General features: G+C 51.4%; 1 protein-coding gene across 1 annotated transcript; it reads right to left on the bottom strand.

Moving 5' to 3' along the window:
* Positions 1–6,183: 6,183 nt before the first annotated feature.
* LOC104308811 (cytochrome b-c1 complex subunit 1, mitochondrial) lies at positions 6,184–16,430 on the bottom strand. The gene is made up of 13 exons (XM_009910036.2): positions 16,316–16,430; positions 15,654–15,794; positions 15,138–15,224; positions 13,537–13,666; positions 12,390–12,588; positions 11,763–11,842; positions 11,503–11,618; positions 11,152–11,295; positions 10,267–10,427; positions 9,218–9,303; positions 7,907–7,995; positions 7,282–7,357; positions 6,184–6,424 (listed from the first exon to the last, which is right to left on the bottom strand). Exons 1-13 carry the CDS (start codon positions 16,385–16,387, stop codon positions 6,360–6,362), a joined length of 1,446 nt encoding a protein of 481 aa, XP_009908338.2. The 5' UTR covers positions 16,388–16,430; the 3' UTR covers positions 6,184–6,359.
* Between the last annotated feature and the right edge of the window lie 2,973 nt (positions 16,431–19,403).

The raw sequence follows: 19,403 nt of genomic DNA, 5'->3' as shown, positions 1-19,403 counted from the left end.
CTGCTGGGGTGGCAAGAAAGCTAGGGGTGGGTGTGTGTGGGGGGGGTTAGCACCCAAGGGACCAAGGCTGCAGGAGGGGTTGGGAGAACCACTACACGTGGGGAGTGAAAGGGGGACATGCTCCAGCGGGTCTGTGCAGCTGACAAGAGCGGACTTGTCCTCACGGCTCTCCCCCGCGAGGCTGTGCCATTGCTCCTTTAGCTCTTTGGCTGGGTGCCCGACTCCAGAAGAAAAGAATAAAAAGGATGAAGCCCCCGCCCTGTCCCGTCGGGTGAATTGCTGTCTGTCACCATGGGAACTCCTCCCTCCCCAGACCCCCCTTCAGGATGACTTCATATCTCCATCAGGCAGGAGGGCTTCGTCACCGGGCTGGCACAGGGTGGAGGGACACGTACCTCTCACGCAAGGACTCCCACAAGTGCGGTGGCAGACACAGGACAGGATGCTGCAGGCCCCGGGGGAAGGCTGAACAGTCCAGGCGAAGGTCCTGCAGAGGATGGGGTATAATCTGCACCCACACAGCACGCTTCCAGAGGAACAACAACTGAGAGCTCTCTGAGCTCTGTCTCCTCGCTGAAAACGTCTCCAGCACCTCTGCAAAGCTCTCGTTGCCATCGAGGAGGGAAGAGCACAGGCTCCATCCTGTCACCCACAGACCCATGAGGATCTCATCCTTCTCTGTCCTCCTCAGCAAAGCCAGGGCAAGGTCACCTGTGAGTCACCACTGTGTGTGCAAGGAAGAAACAAGAGATACTTGTGTTCCCATGTCACAGGGGCTCCTGCCAAGTGCTGCGCATCTGGAACAGCTGTAAACAACGCAGGGGAAGCAGGAGAGCTGCAGCAGAGAGTGGCCAGGGCCAGCAGGGACCTCCAGCTTTGCAGCAGTCAAGAGAAGGGGAGGAAATGTAGAACCACCATGTGGAGCCCAGGTGCCCAGGGCTCAAGCATGCTCACTCATCACCTCTTCCTGGAAGGCTCTTGGCACACCAGGGCATCCTTGTGCCAGGTGAGCAGCAGCTGGGCTCAGCCTGCTGCTCTAGTTCCTAGAGCCACCGCACACTAAGCCTCCCACAAGAGGCCCCAGCCCCACTTGCTGTGTACCTGGGCAATTATTGCTCCACAGTTCAATACCTGGAAATCACACCCCAAAACTTTCATCAGTACCACCAAGACTGTTTCTCAGTTGGTACAAGCACTGCCCAAGAGCAATGTGGTCTGAATGGAGAGTTCATGGTTTTGGTATACACAAATCTGTATGATGCTAAACTGTACCCACAGCAGCTCGGAGTACAGTTTTCTGAAGCTGACCATGCTCCAAACCCTAAATCCCAAAGCAGCACAACTTAATTCCCTAAACATTCCCTAAACATTCAAATAAGGAAGAATCTATTGCCCCCCCCCCCCCCCCCCCCCCCCCGAAGAGTCGGCTCACTCTTCCCTATACAAAACAAAAAGATAAGCAGTGTGTCCCCTTTATGGAATTACCCAAGCACCTACCTGAATAAAATTTACACACAAAGGAGAAAATAGTGCACAGCACTGGGGCTGTTTGCCAGAATGCTTCACACACCTCAGTCACCAGGTGTGAGGGCAGGACATGTGGCCAAGCAGCTTCGTTCTGCACACTGCAGCCAGTGCCAGTGCTCAGTCACAGCTGGGGGACACAGCACTCAGAGAAGCCAACACTCCACAGCACACTGCAGGCTCTTGGTGGAACCTGGAAGGTGAAAGCTCAGCAATGGATGGTGGCACACTGAGCAGCACTGTCTCCAGAGAACCTGATGGGTGATCCACCACAGGTACTCTTCCCACCAACACTCTCTCTCCTGTTCTCACAGACCTGGGCTGCAACCTTCCCAGACTGCCAGCCCCAGCATCCTAGTTCCAAGCCAGCAGCTCCATTTTCCATTCCTAGGCAGGTGACAAACCTGGGCAGAGCCTCCTCCAGGCACACTTCTTGTACCTGTTCTAGGCATCCCTAGCAATAGGCAGTAAATCTGAATGTCAGCCTGGTAGTACCACTACAAACCTCAGAGCCCTAGAGCTAAAAAGAAGAGGTTTACATGGAAATGTGGTAATCACTGATCCTCCCTGGATGGTGTGTGGGGCAAAGCAGCTTTTAATGAGGGCACTCAGAGCTCAGACTCACCCCTACCAGGCACACCATTAAAGAGTTGAGACAAAGACAAGTTCTGCTGCTGTGTCCCACTCAGCCTCATGTCTCTCAACAGGCAGGGATGGCTGTAGCTGGCAGTCAGGCCTGGATGGGTCCTTTGTCCATTGCTTTTCCACGCAATGAGTTCACTAAGGCTTTAGATGAAGTTTCATTTGCCAAACAGGAAATGAGATTTCTGGATAGGCATCCAGATACTGCCACTCACCACTCCTCTCTCCTGCTCTAGAAAAGGGCAAGGTGAAGAACAGGAGGCCTGGCTAGGACAAGCCTGTGATGCCAAGCATCAGGTATCACCCTCACTGCAGCAATCCTGCAGCCCTACTGGGTGACATTTCATCACAGGGAGAACTCAACCCTCCTCTGAGCAAACCACACTGTACAGGGGCTGGTGGGAGGATGAGGTCTCTGGTCATAGCCATGCTGATACCTTGCTCAATCCCTGCACCAAGGGGTCTAAGCAGCACAAGGCTCCAGCAACACAAGACACCAGCAGTACTGCACTTCTGTCTTCTAAACCTCACTCAGCTAATTCTCCCACTGTCATTTTTCCCCATTCTCAGCAGGAGAGTGGGTTAGAGAAGCAGGTCTGGAGGACTGCAGGCTCTCCTCTCAAAAGTTCCCTGGCACCAAAGAGCAGCACAGCTCTAAGACTCTAATTTCTGCTAAAGCCTCTCTGCAGCTCCCTGCTTCCCTGAGGACAGGCTTGGCTCAGCACCTATGATTAGTATCAACTGTACTTTCCAGGGCAGGTAATTAGTTCAGGTGAGGCAACTACTGACAGTTGGTTGCTGTGGCCCCTCTCCTGGCAAGCACACGAATCTCAAACAAGCAGCTCACATATCAAAGAGGCTGCCTCCTCCAAAAGCAGATCCACCCTGTACATCTGCCCTGGCCCCACAGCACCATGCTGGGGGTACCAACAGCTTTTCCTGCTAGAGCTCAGGGAAACCTGGAGCACTCAGCACAGGTCTTCAGGGAGGTGCTCCCAATTTTCACTGCTAGATCTTATGGACCTGGAGTAGCTCTGTATGGTGGGAACAAGCCACTGCAGTGCTGTGCAGGTGGCCTTGCAGAGCCTTGGGTAGGGTGTACCTAACAATGCACAGCATCTTCCTTTCCAAATCCTCCTCTCTTCCAGCCAAGAGACAGAGTGCCAAGCTGTCAGGGAGGGGAAGCAATTGCCTAGAGGTAGGCGTAGGGCATGAGCTTCAAAGAGGCAGCTTCACTGGGAGAGGATAAGACAGCTCCGTGCAGGAGAAGAGGGAGCAAAGGCCAATTCACACACCAGGCTAAATCTATCAGCAGAGACTAATGGGATCCCAAGTAACCTTCCAAGTGAAGTAGCAAAATAAAACACTTAAGCCATTGAAAACTAGACTGGTCAAAGAGCCCCGCTGAACAATCCTGTATTGTCTGAGGAGCCAGGAAACAGATTTATTAGGTCACCCAGACCATCTCCAGTTTCAGTGAAATTGCCCTGTTCTAGGGATGGTTCCAACTCCCTCCTCTGGTACTGCCACTGTCCTTCAATGGTCAGCAGAAACCACAGGAAGGGGAGCGGAAAGGGCCACAGAAAGATCTCACTTTTCCAAGGCTCAGGAAGAACACTGAGGTTGGAGATTCCATTGTGCCAGACACTTCCCAGTTTGGATTCCCTTGGACTGAGACTGCTGTGAAGGAGCAGAAACACATCTGTACAGCTCCAACAGCAAGAGACCTGTCAAGGAGATTAAAGCTTCAGTTCTTCTGACAAGGAAGGATTCAGCTGCCAGATGCACAGCTACTGCACCAGTTCCAAGTTACACTTCCCAAGCCCCTCTCTAAGGCTCACAGCACAGCTGTCTTTGCCAAGCAGTAACACTCTCTGCTTCTGAATGGGTTTCTCCTCCCCACCTTTGAGACTCCCAGTCTGGTTGCTTGTTTACAAAGGAAAAGTGACACTGCAAACCTCTCAATCCTTAGAGCTGGTGAGACACCTGTTTCTGGAAGCATGACTGCCACAGCATCCAAATGTGACCAGCAGTACAAGGCAGAGTGCCACCGGAACTGGTGCCAACATCTTGGACATGGATCAGCTTCAACTCCTAGCTGCTAGCAGGCACCCAACAGCACTCTGCATCCAACGCCACTCAGCTTCTAGTCCAGATCAGCCCAGATTTCTACATGGATCAAAGAACCTACAGGGTATCTTCTAACACTGTATAAACCAGCCATTCTTGCAGAGCTGCAGCTTCTTGGTCAGGAGAAGGGAGCAGGTGTTAGTCCTTGCTGAAGTGCTGGAAGTACACCGCTCAGCACAGCCAGCCTGCTGCTTTTGCAGAGAAAGCCATTTGGAAAGCAGCAATTGCAGAGAGGTTTGAATCTGTGCCTAGTACAAAGCTGTGCAGCAGGACTTGGGGAGTTACTCGAGGAAGACAACCGTTCCCAAGCAGATGCCTCCAGAGGAGAAAACTTGTAGGAAATGTCTAAGCAAGGGTGTACATCTCCTTTTCCTTGTATTTCTCACCAGCTGCAAAGCACTCACCTTGGGGGGACAAAATATAGAGCAACAGAAGACAAAAGAGGATTGTAGTATGATTGCAGTCACAAAATCAAGAGACAATCGTTTACTGGTTCCACGCAGCTCGGGGCGTCAGTGAGCTTGCTTAGTTTTTCAGCCCTGGGTGCACTTGTGACAAGCCAGAGCTTGTGCTGATAGCTGAACCCAGATTACATCAACAACATTTAACAGTTTCAAACTTGCCTGCTGTATGCAATGAGTTCAGGCACACTGATTCTCTCATCAAGAATCCAGATTCAGCACAAATGATTTGGGGCACAGGATTAGGCCCCAGTGTAATGACTAACTCCTAGAAACTTTTACGCTATTTTTAAATCCCGCTTGTCAGGGCAGCACATGGAAATGAAATGAGAATCCCAGGAAGATTTATCCCGGACAAAAACCAAGCAGGAGTACCTCACATCCTCCAAGGGTAGCTGTGACAGGCTAGTGCCACCTGGTGGGGAGCTTTTCGGCATCCCCCTTGCTCAGTTTCATCCTTTCTGTTCGACGTTCAGCTCCCCAGACCCAGGACAAGGGAGGCACAACCAGATTAACACCAGAAAAGGCAGAAAGGGCCAGGTAGATCTTTCAGCTCTTCACACCTAAAGCTCATCTTCCAGGCACAAGCCAAGTCACCCTATACTTCAGTCAGTGGCATCTCAGCTACTGCACAGCTGAGACAGACCAGACAGGAGGCTCATCTGCAAGAGGAACACCAACATACTCCACAACATGCAACACACTCAACAACCTCTGCTCATTGTTCAGCTGGTTTATAGGTAACTGGGAAGCTTAAGACAAGAGGTAATACATCCCCAAACTGGCTTTGGAAAGATGTGTGCCTAGCAACAGCTCCAGCTCCTCACACCATCCTGAATCTGCTAGAGACAACTGTTTCAGTCGTACTGAGGCAGCATCAGGCAAGGCCAGGCTGACCACCAGCTTCAGGAGGTGATGGGAGCTCAGCCAAAGAGTTTTGTTTATAACTTATTAGGGGGAGAGGGGCTGCATAAATCACCCCCCACTGCAGAGGCAACCACTCCATCACAAAGGTCACAGTCAGGCCAGGAATCAGAAGAGGACCAACTCTCCATAGATTCATTTTGATCTCCTTGCTGAACAGGAGAGCAGAGAGGTTCCCTCAGATGACCTTTTGTTTTTCAGTGCACAAACAGCACTGCTACAGCCCAAGCATGACCATGTTACTGCCTACTCAGAAGGGCAAGGTAGAAATACCTAGAGCTACCCGGGCAGCCTTGTACCACTGGAAAGACTTCCTTCAACCAGACCAAAGTCAAGACATCCAAACCAGGACACTATCAGCTCAGGACAGAGGAGGTGAGGCTGCAGACAGACACACAGACAAGATTCTAGCATTAGCCTTATCACATAAAGAGTGATCAGTTTAGTACCTCACCATCTTGGCAAGATTAACAACATCTGCATATACAACCCAACAAGAGACAGTTGACTCCCAGCAGAACCAATCCAGGTAGGATATATTTATTTTTACACATTTAACACCGAGAAGACAGCCATTTTGATGGGACTCCTCTTGCCCCTGCTGCACAAGACATTCAGATCCAGAAGGAGCCTGTTACAGTCCTCAGCTTCACTGTTTCCAACTGGCAGGGACAGGTCCTAGAAACGGGCCCAGTACATGCCACTGCGGATGCGGTTGTAATCGAAGAGCTGCTCAATGGGACCTGAGGGTGAACAGAAGTTAGTCACTGGAGACACAGTAGTAAAATCTCCACACAGTTTCCCATGGTCTTAAAGCAGCTGGAGCAGACTGTGCTCATGAAGCAGAGCAGCCAGGGAAAAACCCAGGCAACTGCATCTCAAATCCACACCAGGAAAACCAGTAGATCCCACCTCCCACCGGGAAACGGTTACTTGTTTCCTCAGGTTGTCTTCTCACACTGCTGTATAATGCTCACACACACAGGTATGAAGTACAGGGAGCCACCAAAACATGAAGTTTTGGCTAGTTCATTCCAACTTCCTGTTCAGAAATTGTCTCCCTTTTCCAAGCTGCTCCACTTTGAAGGCCAGAGGAAACAGCTGCATGAAGGAGGGGACTCCACAACACACAGGAAGGAGGCAGCAGAGTGGAGCTGAGCTGCTCAGGCAGGTTTTCTGAGAGGAATTTGTCCTTGGCCAGGCAGACATGTCAGAGCAGCACAAGAGAATCAAGTCCCTTCACTTCCCTTACATAAACCACCATGACCCCAGGGTAAGGACACCTGGTAGACACCACTGGGTCCACACCCAGCCCAGGGGACTCCCAATCTTAGTCATGGCTCCACAGCAAGTAGAGAGGTGGGAGGACAGCCAGCAGCTCACTGCCACTGTCTCCATCACCTTGCAGGCTTGATCTCTGGGCAAATGTGCCATGGCACATCTCATATGCAGAGGAAGGAGAATACCAGCAAAGAACCAGAGCGCCTAGGAGGCCAGAACAGACACATGAAAACTGCCTGCAGCTCACTTCCACTCAGCTCCTGACCCCTTCCTGGTTTTGGAGCTACTGTGTACTCACTCATTGCCACATGCTACTCACCAACTGCTGCAATTGCTGGGCACTTGTCATAAATGTACTTACTGCAGACATCTCTCACCATTCTTGCATCAACAGCCTAAGAAACACCAAGGAGTTACTGCCCATTCCAGCAGACAGCATTTCTCAAAGTTGGAGATGACTGTTGCCATTACATATCAGGCTCATTTAATAAATAATCAGACTTGGGGGCCATCTGCACCAACTCTTCAGCTTTTGTCTATAAGGATGGCTAATATTCCATACAGTACATTCTTTTGAGGGGACAGAAGACACTGCAGCCCAAAATCCAAAGCCTTCCAAAGCACTGGGGCTGTAGAATTAAACAAACTAGATGCTGGCCACCTCTAGGGAAACTGTTAAACTAATTCCAAGTTTTCCTGCTTAACACAGGCATAAGGCCTTTTCCTGGCATGGACTGAATCCAGTCACAGGGACACAGGATATGCTGAGTCTATGCCAGAGAGTCTAACACATCCCTGTCAGTCAGTGAGCTAACTGCCTAGACTCTGGGCAGCTTGCCTAAGAGATAAGTAAGCCTCACATTACTGCAGCAAACTAAGGCCAGAAAATGCTGACACCAGCCAGCCACACTTAGACACCCTAACCAAAGTAACTGGATACATACAGCAATCCTGGCATCCCACTCCTCCAGGGGGATACGGCGTCCATAGTTTAAGAGATGGCTTCCAATGTTCTCACACACTGGTGTAGTACCTAGATGTTGGGAGAGATCATATGGTCAGCACAGCAGAAAGCCTCCCAGAGTTGCACAGCCTGATTGTCAGCCAAAGCAGACAGAAGAAACTCTTTGTTAAACTGGCTTCTCATGAAGTACCAGGTGTAGTTACACTCTAAGCAGATCCAGCAGGAAGTAAGCAATACAAAGATGACTTCCTCGGCCTCCAAAGTGTTACAGCCAAGGCACACCAGTTTGAGGGTCTCAATTCTAAGTTCATCAGGTAGTACATTATTTGCTCTCAGCAATAGAGCAAGTAGAATTTTACAGAGTCAGAGCTAGCCTGGAGCACAGCAGGCTGGAGTCAGCTGCTTTAGAATAGAATAGATTTAACCAGGTTGGAAAAGACCTTTGAGATCACCAAGTCCAACCTATCATCCAACACCATCTAACCAACTAAACCATGGCACCAAGCACCCCATCCAGTCTCTTCCTAAACACCTCCAGTGATAGTGACTCCACCACCTCCCTGGGCAGCACATTCCAGTGGCCAATCACTCTTTCTATGAAGAACTTCTTCCTAACATTCAGCCTAAACCTCCCATGGCACAGCTTGAGACTGTGTCCTCTTGTTCTGGTGCTGGTTGCCTGGGAGGAGAGACCAACCCCCACCTGGCTACAACCTCCCTTCAGGTAGTTGTAGAGAGCAAGAAGGTCTCCTCTGAACCTCCTCTTCTCCAGGCTAAGCCACCCCAGCTCCCTCAGCCTCTACTCATAGAGCTGTGCTCCAAACCCCTCCCCAGCTTTGTTGCCCTTCTCTGGACACATTCCAGCAACTCAACATCTTTCCTAAACTGAGGGGCCCAGAACTGGACACAGTACTCAAGGTGTGGCCTAACCAGCACTGAGTACAGGGGCAGAATGACCTCCCCACTCCTGTTGGCCCTGCTATTCCTGACACAGGCCAGGATGCCATTGGCCTTCTTGGCCACCTGGGCACACTGCTGGCTCCTGTTCAGCCTACTATCAACCAATACCCCCAGGTCCCTCTCTGCCTGGCCACTCTCCAGCCACTCTGCCCCCAGCCTGTGGCACTGCATAGGGTTGTCTTTGATAGCAGGGTAGGAGGAATGCATAGCAGAGGCAAGAAAATTCTGCCTGGTGTACTACGGTATCTAGCAGAACTCCTGCATCCCAGCAGAGACAAGGAGGTAAGCCTCTGACAGCTGCACAGTGGTCAGTGCAGAAACCAGAACATACCATCCAGCTGAGCCACCAGAGCGTTTCGGAGGCAGTTCTTGGCTCTCTTCACCTCTGACTCTGTGGCGCTAGTGCACAGACGCATCCTGGAGAGGAGATGGAAAGACCACTAAAGCTCTTAAAGATGTGTGTCTGCTCATACAGAAAGTGATTTCCTCCCTTCCCAGGCCTAAGCTATTATCAACACTGCTAGTCTTGAGATTCATTGATTGCTGCAGAGCAGCTAAGAACTAGGGAGCAGTGAATGGCAGGAAGCAAAGGCTCAAGCTTAGAGGCAGGAGGTATCATTCAGCAGGTTATATGCTGAGTTACATTCACAAAGGTCTAAGCAGCCCTGGTGCTGGCTCTAGCTTGCCATCAGGCACAGCAGCAGCAGCCTGTGGTACACTATCACAGGAGAAGGAGGCATGACAAGCTTCTAAGGAAACTCTCATAATGTGAGAACAAGACAGTTCCACAGAGTCTGTTTGGACTCCAGCTGCTAAACCCCCTCCTCCCCTGTCACCTGCAAGGTCTCACTCTATGCGCTTCAAACACAGCACAGTTCACCTCTGAATCTCAGATGTAGCCTCAAACTATTACTGTGATGTACATATATACAGTAAGACAGAAAGCCCCCACCAAGCACTGGCATAACTCCAGAAATGGGGCATCTATCAGACACAACACAACAGTGTGAAGGACTGGAACTCTGTCTGCTTTGCTCAGACTTCACAAGACAACGGAGATGCATCTCTTGGGCACATGGGAAAGCCTTGTCTCCAAGGAAGGATCTCACTTGTAGATGAGAAAACCCAAAGCCTCAGTACTAATACTTGGAAGCATGAATAGAAGACCTGAAGAACCCCAAGGGATTGAAACAGCTCCTCAAAAGCCACATCCTAAGACATTCAGAGAAACCACTTACTGGACCACTTCACCAGAATGCAAGTTATCAAGTTCATCAAGAGACATCGCTCTCTGAAGACTTAATATGCTCCTCCCACCAGCTTAGTCTCCCACAAGAGGGTCAAACCTTCAACAGGAATGTTTGCTGCAGTTGTACTTACCACTCCCCCTGGGCACAGTACATCATATCATCTATGGACAGAGGATCGGAAACAAAATGGAACCCGAAGAGGCCGGTATCAGAGTAAGAGGTGTTGAATGTCTGGAAACTGTGGCAGAGCTTGTGCTCCACAGCAAGCACAGCCAGCCTGCTGGACTGATTCTGCAAGTGAGAGGATACCATCAGCCATTTCAGTCTTACAGCTTCCTCAGCTCAAATTCTTTCCAACTGAGCTGTTTTCACAAAGACCACAGACAAGACAGTGGAATACTTCACTGAAGAGGAGCTTAATTTAGACCTTTCATTTGGTCAACAGATGAGATTCACTAGTGGGAAAGCCACAAACAATGGCCTAGGAGTCCATCCAGCAAAACCATTTCCTTTTCCAGCTGCAGATGAGGAGCTAGTATGCATACCACTGCAGGAGTGGAAGAAAATGGGAAGTGCAAGGTCTCCCAGTACCAGTGGTTAACAGTTATGCAGGCCAGAAAGATTTCAGATGAGAACAGATGCACTATTTTAAACAAGTTCCACTTGCTTTACATTTGTGAGACAAGCTTGCATCATGAGACTACAGACTACTCTGTCCTGCTTCCATCACTGCCCCCCACTGAGCAGTTAGTTCGTGAGAGCAGGAATAAGCTGCTGAGAATTCATCAGCTAAACCTCTTCCAAATTTAGCAGAGAAGGCTCAGTTCATCTGCCAGCATCACCTGTCCTGGATTAGCCTTGATTACATTTCCACCCCACTTTCCAGGCTCCTAACCACTTCACAGTCGGAATCTAACCAGAACAGCCTCCCATAAAGCACACTCACCCAGGACCTCCGTAACACTTCACATTAAAAGGCTCCAAGTTCTTCCTATCCCACTCAAGAGCCTCTTACCTTACCACCTCCGAAAGTACGGTCGTAGCGTCCAATGATGGCATTAGCCACATTGAGGACAACGTTGTCTGGATCAGCCCACCCCGGCCCCTCCACAGCAAGAGCAATATGGGCAACAGGCAGGGCATCATCTCTGGCACGGATCTAGGAAACAACCAAGGAGTGGAGGGAAGAACTGCATGAGCACCACCGCTCTGTCTGCAGCCTGCTGCAATGCCAAGTGACACACTGGGGCACTTGGTATGACACCAGTGAAACACAATAGTCTCAGACTACTGAGCACAAACCAGCTGCTCCAACACGACAGTACTGGCAACACTTGTGTCTCGTTCAGGACCAGCCCAGCTTTACCTCACTCCCCGTGAAGCGACAGCGCGGAAGGACAGGCACAGCATCCTCTTTGTATGTGAAAGGCACTCCACTGAAGTGCTGCTTAGCTGCATCTACCAGCTCTTTGTGGGAAATACCTGGCAACAGGAAGGGAAATTTGCACTTGATGTAGCTCAGTTGAACAAAATCCTCTGGTTTTACATTACAGATGTGTGCCAGGGGCTGGATCACCACGCTGAAAATACCCAGGCCTGCTAGAATCACAAGGATCTAGAACTTACCTCCAGCAGCTGCCAGGACCATACGAGGTGCCTTGAAGTGACTATCAACGTAGGAAGCAAGATCTGATCGAGTCAGATGCCTGGAAGGAAGAGAGACCCAGTATATCAGCACCTCTGAGTAGGAGAGATGAGAGTCTTAGGAGACACAAGTTCACAGCAGTGATGCTGCTGATTCTCTTAGTTGTGAGGTAACAAAGCTGTTTAAAAGCCAGACTGCACCGTCTGTATTTTCCCTGTGCTCTGAACACAGAGAACTGGTGGCCAAGACACGAGAGTTAAAGATAAGACTTCAATTCAGCCTGAGCTACCAGCATGCTAGCAGCCACTGCCACTGCTTTAAGGAGCGCTTCTGGCTCTTAATTTCTCTAATGGTGTTAAGCTGACAATTATGGGACAAGGTTCAAGCTAGGCTCACTAACCTCACATCTCCTGTGAGCAGGGTTGTAAGCACTGTGTGCAGCATTACACTTGCACCAGCGCTAACAGGGAAAACACAGTCCGAATACAAGGAGAAGCCCACAGGGCAGACCACCTCTGTGTACAGGCTGGTTTCCTCATGCAGTCACCACTGCTGGGAAGCAGCAATCATGCACCCCAAGGACTGAAGCCATCCAGCTTGTTGCTCACTTGATGTTCTCTGTGGTCCCCTCAACAGTGCGGGCCAGCGCAGTCCCCTGGAAAGCCGTGGCATGAAGGTAATCGAAGGTAACCTCTGTCAAGTTGCTGTCGTTCTCTTTCAGCTCCTGAAGGATGACACCACGTTCCTTCTCGATCTGAGACTCCTCCAGAGAACAGTTCTGCACCATGTCAGCCAGAAGCTCCACAACTGCAACATATTTCCTATGTTAGCAATCCAACTGCCTGACTGCTACCCAGGGCTGCTGAAAGAAGAGAAGACAGCACTGCAAGAGAGAGCAACAAGCCATGCTGGGGAGGAGATGGAGTAGATCAATTCCCACAGCATCAGGGACAGACAAGTCACACTGGTTTAGCATGAAGTCTCCAAAGCTTGCCAAGCATCACTGCCATCAGAAAGCAGGCAGCAGCTGCAGGTGAAGCATGTCAGAAGCAGGGCACTGCCATAGACACATGCTTAACCCTTACAGACCACTTAATAATAAACCAGGTTGGAAGAGACCTTCAAGATCATCGTGTCCAACCCCTCAACCAATCCAACCCACCTAAACAACTAAACCATGGCACCAAGCACCCCATCAAGTCTCCTCCTGAACACCTCCAATGATGATGACTCCACCACCTCCCCAGGCAGCCCATTCCAATGGGCAATCACTCTCTCTGTGTAGAACTTCTTCCTAACATCCAACCTAAACCTCCCCTGGTGCAGCCTGAGACTTGCCCACATCCACAGTACCTTTGACTCAAATCACCACCTATGGACAAAACTGACCCCAGGAGGAGTCTGCACATAGCACAAGCAAGGTCTTCAAGAACTGCACTGAGGACTCATGACAGAGTGACTGTCACTGACCTCAGTTTCTCAGCTCCATAAAATAACTGACTCACTCGACTCTCTGTCCTGGCAACATAATGCATCCTGACACAAGAGTTTTGCAAATCTGGGTTTAGGAACACATGAACTTAAGTCTTTGAAGCACCACGTCATAACAGTGCCCTCTTCAACTACCACCTAGAATCTCCAGTTTACTGCCAGACTAGGACTTCATTCCCTGGTCTGTTGTTAGAAAGGATGCTGGTGTCAAGCACACACACTGGCCTAACATGCAAATCAGACTTTGCCCACTGGCCACCCTACCTTTGGGCATGTCCTTGGAGAAGGCTTTTATGTAATAGGCAGTCTGCTCACGTGAGGTGTACCCATTCAGGTGAGCTCCCATGCTCTCCACCTCCTTCTCAAAGGCAGTGCCAGGACGGTTCTTCGTGCCCTGAAGGAAAACAATTAAAGACGATTATGAAATGAAAAAGTTTCCCTCTCAGGCAGAACTGAAGCAAGAGAAAGAACAAGTAAAATCTAATGTCACATGAATCATAAAAGCCAGAAGCAAGTGCAGAAAACAACAGATTTAAATCTTGGCTTACTTGCCCCAGCTGAAGGATAGTTGAGGTGTTATGTTTAAAGACCCAAGAAACCTAGCAGAGGAGATGGCCTATGCTGAGAGAACTGGCTGAAGATCACATCAATGGAAGAAAACCAAGAATGAGACTAAATCATGTTTCTAGTTATGCAGGCAGCAATATCAGAAGCAGACAGAATAAGAGCACAAAACTACTTCTAATACAGAGGTCATCTCTTCAGGAGCAAGCCAGATATTGCAATTGCCTGTGATGGCACAGGCTGGACAGGTGTCAGCTATCCCCAGGCTTAGATGCCTTCTGCCTCAGGGCTGTTCAGCAGACACACTACCAGAGAAGAGCTGGTGCCTCTAAACTTTGCTGTTCCACTTAAAAAACAAAGGAAAATAAACAGTTACAGGAAATGTTGCTTTGAGCTCTGCCAGCTGACCTGAAGACACACACTTCATAACGTGGGCCCCTCAGTTCAAGAAAGACAGTGAGCTACTTGAAAGAGTCCAGCACAGAGCCACAAGGATGATTAGGGGAGTGGAACATCTTTCATACCAGGAGAGACCGAGGGAGCTGAGGGCTCCTTAGCTTAGAGAAGACTGAGAGGTGACCTCATCAGTGTTTATAGACATGAAAAGGGTGAGCCCCAAGAGGATGGAGCCAGGCTCTTCTTGGTGGTGCCCAATGACAGGACAAGGGGCAATGGGTGGAAGTTGAGGCATAGGAAGTTTCATGTAAATATGAGCAAAAATTTTTTCACTGTGAGGGTGACAGAGCACTGGAACAGGCTTGCCCAGGGAGGTTGTGGAGTCTCCCTCTCTGGAGATATTCAAAACTCACCTGTATGCATTCCTGTGTAATCTGGTGTAGGTGACCCTGCCCTGGCAGCGGGGTTGGACTAGGTAATCTTTTGAGGTCCCTTCCAGCCCCTGAAATTCTGTGATCCTATGATAATGTAGTCCTGCATGTGCATTATGCAGTGGCTGGGACAGGCAGGGATTGGAATCACAGCGTCAGAGACTCAAGTCTCATCACTTACCACCTTTTCCCTTTAAGAGGGAAAACAGTAACTAGTAAATAAGAGCTGTAGTAATTCATGCATGCTTGTGTGGTGCCACACATTCAAGCCAAGAGCACCACACAGACTAGCAAGCAGACCATATAGACCTTCTGAAGCTTATTTTTGTATTGTATGAAAAGTTCCTGGGACTCAGATGACCTGACTTACCCTCTTAACAGCTGCAACCTCCAAAGGCAGAGCACAATGTAGAAGCAGAATACTTAGAACAGCTCTCCACACACACCTGTGCCAGACCTAGCCTATCTCCTTACCTTAAAGGCCAGATGTTCTAGGAAGTAACCGGCACCGTTGTTCTTCTCGTTCTCGTAGCGGCTCCCCGCTGCGATCCACACACCCACCTGACACAGAGCACACACGTTAGAAAAGGAAGCAAACAGCATGCTCAGCCCTCCTGCCACAAGTTTAAAGGCAGGGACAAGAAGTCTGCTCCACAGACATTGCACTAGCAGCAGCAGCAAAATAAGAACAGGCACCATAAACCGTTCCTGGTACACATTCTGGCTTTTCATTCAGCTGCTTCACAAAATCCTTTGAGTTTTGTCAAAGGTATAAATGCTGCTAGTCACTGCTTACCCCAAACCTGCAGGCCTAAGAACACTTGTAGAGCACAAAAGCTTGACTACAGACTTACACAAAGCCAGGCCAGGCCTTCCACTGCTACATTAATCCTTCCAGTTAACAGAGAAGTGATAGGGTCTCTGTCAAAACCTTCAGTTCAAGCAGACGTTTGTCACAGTCAGAAGGTCAGCTACAGACCAGGCACTTACCGTGCATGTTGGCTGATTGGACTCCTCTGAAGCAACACGAAGACCATTGTCCAGAGTGGTGACGTGGGTCTCAGGGATATTTTGGAGTGTCTGGGCATAGGTGGCAGCACCTCGGTTCCTTGTCAAAGTCAACAAAGCTGCCTAAAGAAATAAAGGCTATGATGACCGCTAAGCATCAACTTCCCTCTACAGCGCAGACGTCCTGAACACAGATTGCCAGGCACACTGCTGACCAAAGCTAGGCGAGACAAGCTCATTCGCGTTTATACTGGGGAGTTCCTGCTACACATCGTTCAGTAAGTAGAGAGCTAGAAACCCTCCGCAGCACCCAAGGTTTCGAACAGGTCGAAAACCCCAGGGAAAAAACAGACTCACGAACCAGGCACAACCCAGAACCGAGGCGGAGGAAGGGATCGGACAGTAGGCTCCCGGCAAGCCTCGCTTCCTCCCGGCCGCCCGGCACAGCCCCACTCCGGAGGCTGTGGGGCTTCCATGGCGACCGCTGTCCGCACCGCACTGCCCGCCGCATCCCCGTGACCTTCCCGACCTGCCGGCAGGCTAGGCCCAGCAGCCCCACGGCATCGCCGGGCCTCCCGCTCCCTGAGCCAGCTTCCCCCCAGCCCACCTTCCCGCTGCCCCTTCCGCCGGCCACGATAACTCACAGAGGGGCGAGGGCCGCGGAGCAGAGCCCGCCCCGCCACGCAGCCGGCCCGGCACACAGAGGAAGCTGCCATCTTGTCCCTGCCACCGCCGCTGACCGACCGCCCGGGCCGCCGCGCGCCTGCGCGGGAGGCGGGGCTGCGGCGCGGCCGGAGCACGCGCAGGAGGCGTGCTGCACTGCGCATACGCGCGGGCCGGGGCGGCATCAGCATCGCGGCATCAGAGTAGCGCTGAGGTTGGAAGAGACCTCGAGGATCATCGAGTCCAACCTGTCTCCACAGACCTCATGACTAGACCATGGCACCAAGCGCCACATCCAATCTCCTCTTGAACACCTCCAGGGACGGTGACTCCACCACCTCCCTGGGCAGCACATTCCAATGATGAACGACTTGCTCGGTTAAGAACTTTCTCCTCACCTCGAGTCTAAACCCCTTCCTGGCTACAACCACCTTTCAGGTAGTTGTAGAGGGCAATGAGGTCACCCCTGAGCCTCCTCTTCAATCCCATCTCCCTCAGCCTCTCCTCATAGGGCTTGTGCTCAAGGCCTCTCACCAGCCTTGTTGCCCTTCTCTGGACACATTCAAGTGTCTCGATGTCCTTCTTAAACTGAGGGGCCCAGAACTGGACACAGTACTCAAGGTGCAGCCTAACCAGTGCAGAGTACAGGGGCACAATGACCTCCCTGCTCCTGCTGGCCACACTATTCCTAATGCAGGCCAGGATGCCATTGGCCCTCCTGGCCACCTGAGCACACTGCTGGCTCATGTTTAGGCGGCTGTCGATCAGCACCCCCAGGTCCCTCTCTGTTTGGCAGCTCTCCAGCCACTCTGACCCCAGCCTGTAGCTCTGCATGGGGTTGCCGTGCCCAAAGTGCAGCACCCAGCACTTGGACTTGTTGAATGCCATCCCATTGGCCTCTGCCGATCTGTCCAGTCAGTCGAGGTCCCTCTGCAGAGCCCTTCCACCCTCTAACTGACCAACATCTGCTCCTAACTTGGTGTCATCTGCAAATTTGCTGATGACTGACTCAACCCCCTCATCCGGATCATTAATGAAGATGTTAAAGAGGATGGGGCCCAGCACTGATCCCTGGGGGACACCAGCTGGCTGTGGCACCATTCACCACCACTCTCTGGGCTCGGCCCTCCAGCCAGTTCCTAACCCAGCAGAGAGTGTTGCGGTCCAAGCCATGAGCTGACAGCTCAGCCAGCAGTTTACTGTGGGGGGATGGTGTCAAAGGCCTTGCTGAAGTCCAGGCAGACCACATCCACAGGCCTCCCTACATCCACCAGATGGATCACCTGATCATAGGAGATCAGGTTGGAGAGGCAGGACCTGCCCTTCCTAAATCCATGTTGGCTGGACCTGAGCCCTTGGCCATCCTTCAGGTGCGCAGTTATTGCCGCCAGGATAATCTGTTCCATCACTTTCCCTGGCACTGAGGTCAGGCTGACTGGCCTGGAGTTTCCAGGTTCCTCCATCTGTCCCTTCTTGTGGATGGGGACCACATTGGCCAGTTTCCAGGCATCTGGGACCTCTCCAGTGAGCCAGGACTGGAGGAAAATGATGGAGAGCGGCTTGGCCATCTCATCTGCCAGCTCTCTCAGCACCCTAGGATGGATCCCATCCGGTCCCATGGACTTGTGAGTGTCCAAGTGGCTCAGCAGGTCCCGAACTAATTCCTCATGGATTTCCAGGGCATCACACTGCTCTTCGACCCTATTACCCAGCTCAGGAGGCCACTCGTCCTGAACTCCTGCCTTGCTGTTAAACATTGAGGCAAAGAAGGTGTTCAGGACCTCAGCCTTTTCCTTGTCTTCAGTCACAGTGTTCCCCTCCAGCTCCAGTAAGGAGTGGAGGTTCTTCTTGCCCTTCTTTTTAGCGTTAATATATTTGTAAAATTGCTTTTTATTGTCCTTCACAGAGGTGTTCAGCTTCAGTTCCAACTGGGCCTTTGCCTCTCTAATTTTATTCCTACATAATCTAACAACTTCCTTGAACATACCTCGAGAAGCCTTCCCCTCCTTCCAAAGGTGATACAGCCTCTTTTTTCCCCTTAAATCCTCCGGGAGCTGCTTGTCCATCCAGGCCGGTTGCCTCCCCCGCCGGCTCATCTTTCGGCACATGGGAACCGCCAGTTCCTGTGCCTTCAAGAGCTCCTGTTTGAAGTAGGTCCAACCCTCCTGGACCCCTCGGTTCATGAGGGTTGGTACCCAGGGAACTTTACGTATAAGTTTCTTGAAGAGGCTGAAGTTTGCCCTCCGGACGTCCAAGGTGAAGGTTCTGTTGGTGGTCCTCCCTCTCGCCCTGCATATTGAAAACTTCACAATCTCGTGGTCACTGCACCCTAGGCAGCCTCCCACGATCACATCTCCCACCAGCCCTTCCCTGTTGGAGAGCAGCAGGTCAAGCAGAGCCTGTCCCCTGGTAGGCTCACTTAACAGCTGCGTCAGGAAGCAGTCCTGCAGGGGGGCAGTGCGTCCCACGTGCAAACTGGCGCGGGCATGCGGCGGCTCCCTCTGGTGGTGGGAGGGTGCGCAGACGGGTGAGGGTAGGAGTGGGCTGGAAGCGGCAGCGCGACGGGACCGGAGCGCCTCGAGGGCCAAAGTGACATAAATAGGTCAGAGGGAGGGGTGGCGGATAGCGGAGCAGCCAGCCCGCAGCGAAGGTCAGGCCCAGGCCAGTGTCCAGCAGTGGCAAGTGCAGCCAAGTGGCTCTGTGTGCAATCACCTTTATTGAGGAAAGTGCCATAAAATGACGCTTGAGAAACATAACACAGTTTAATCAGTGATGTCAAGCCACTGCCGGGAAGGGGCTCTGCTTGGCTAGGTCCAGGGGTCCTTCTGCTGCCTCCCTAACCCTTGCCCAGCCCAGTGGGACAGGCCTGTGCAGGGGCTGAGGAGCGGTACAAGTGGGCTTCGGTGTGATGACCTGCAGCATTCACAGCCAGGACACAGCCCAAGCTCTCAGAGTCCAAAGGGGTGGGAGGGCGCAAGGTCTCCAGCCCCCTGGGTGGGTGAGCTGGTGCCATCATGGTGGCAAGACCCTTCTCACCCACCCAACTCCTCATGGAGATGTCTTCCTCTT

This window comes from Dryobates pubescens, chromosome 1, assembly GCF_014839835.1.
Source record: "Dryobates pubescens isolate bDryPub1 chromosome 1, bDryPub1.pri, whole genome shotgun sequence".
NCBI lineage: Eukaryota > Metazoa > Chordata > Aves > Piciformes > Picidae > Dryobates > Dryobates pubescens.
The sequence above is the reverse complement of the archived record's forward strand: the minus strand, read 5'-3'. Positions and strand labels throughout refer to the sequence as shown.

Coding starts and splice junctions, on each gene's coding strand:
- LOC104308811 (XM_009910036.2), bottom strand. CDS start 16,387: ATGGCAGCTTCCTCTGTGTGCCGGGCCGGCTGCGTGGCGGGGCGGGCT. Junction 10,428..11,151: donor GTACTTTCGGAGGTGGTAAG/GTAAGAGGCTCT, acceptor TCTCACTTGCAG/AATCAGTCCAGCAGGCTGGC. Junction 9,304..10,266: donor TACTGTGCCCAGGGGGAGTG/GTAAGTACAACT, acceptor TCTCCTCTCCAG/GATGCGTCTGTGCACTAGCG.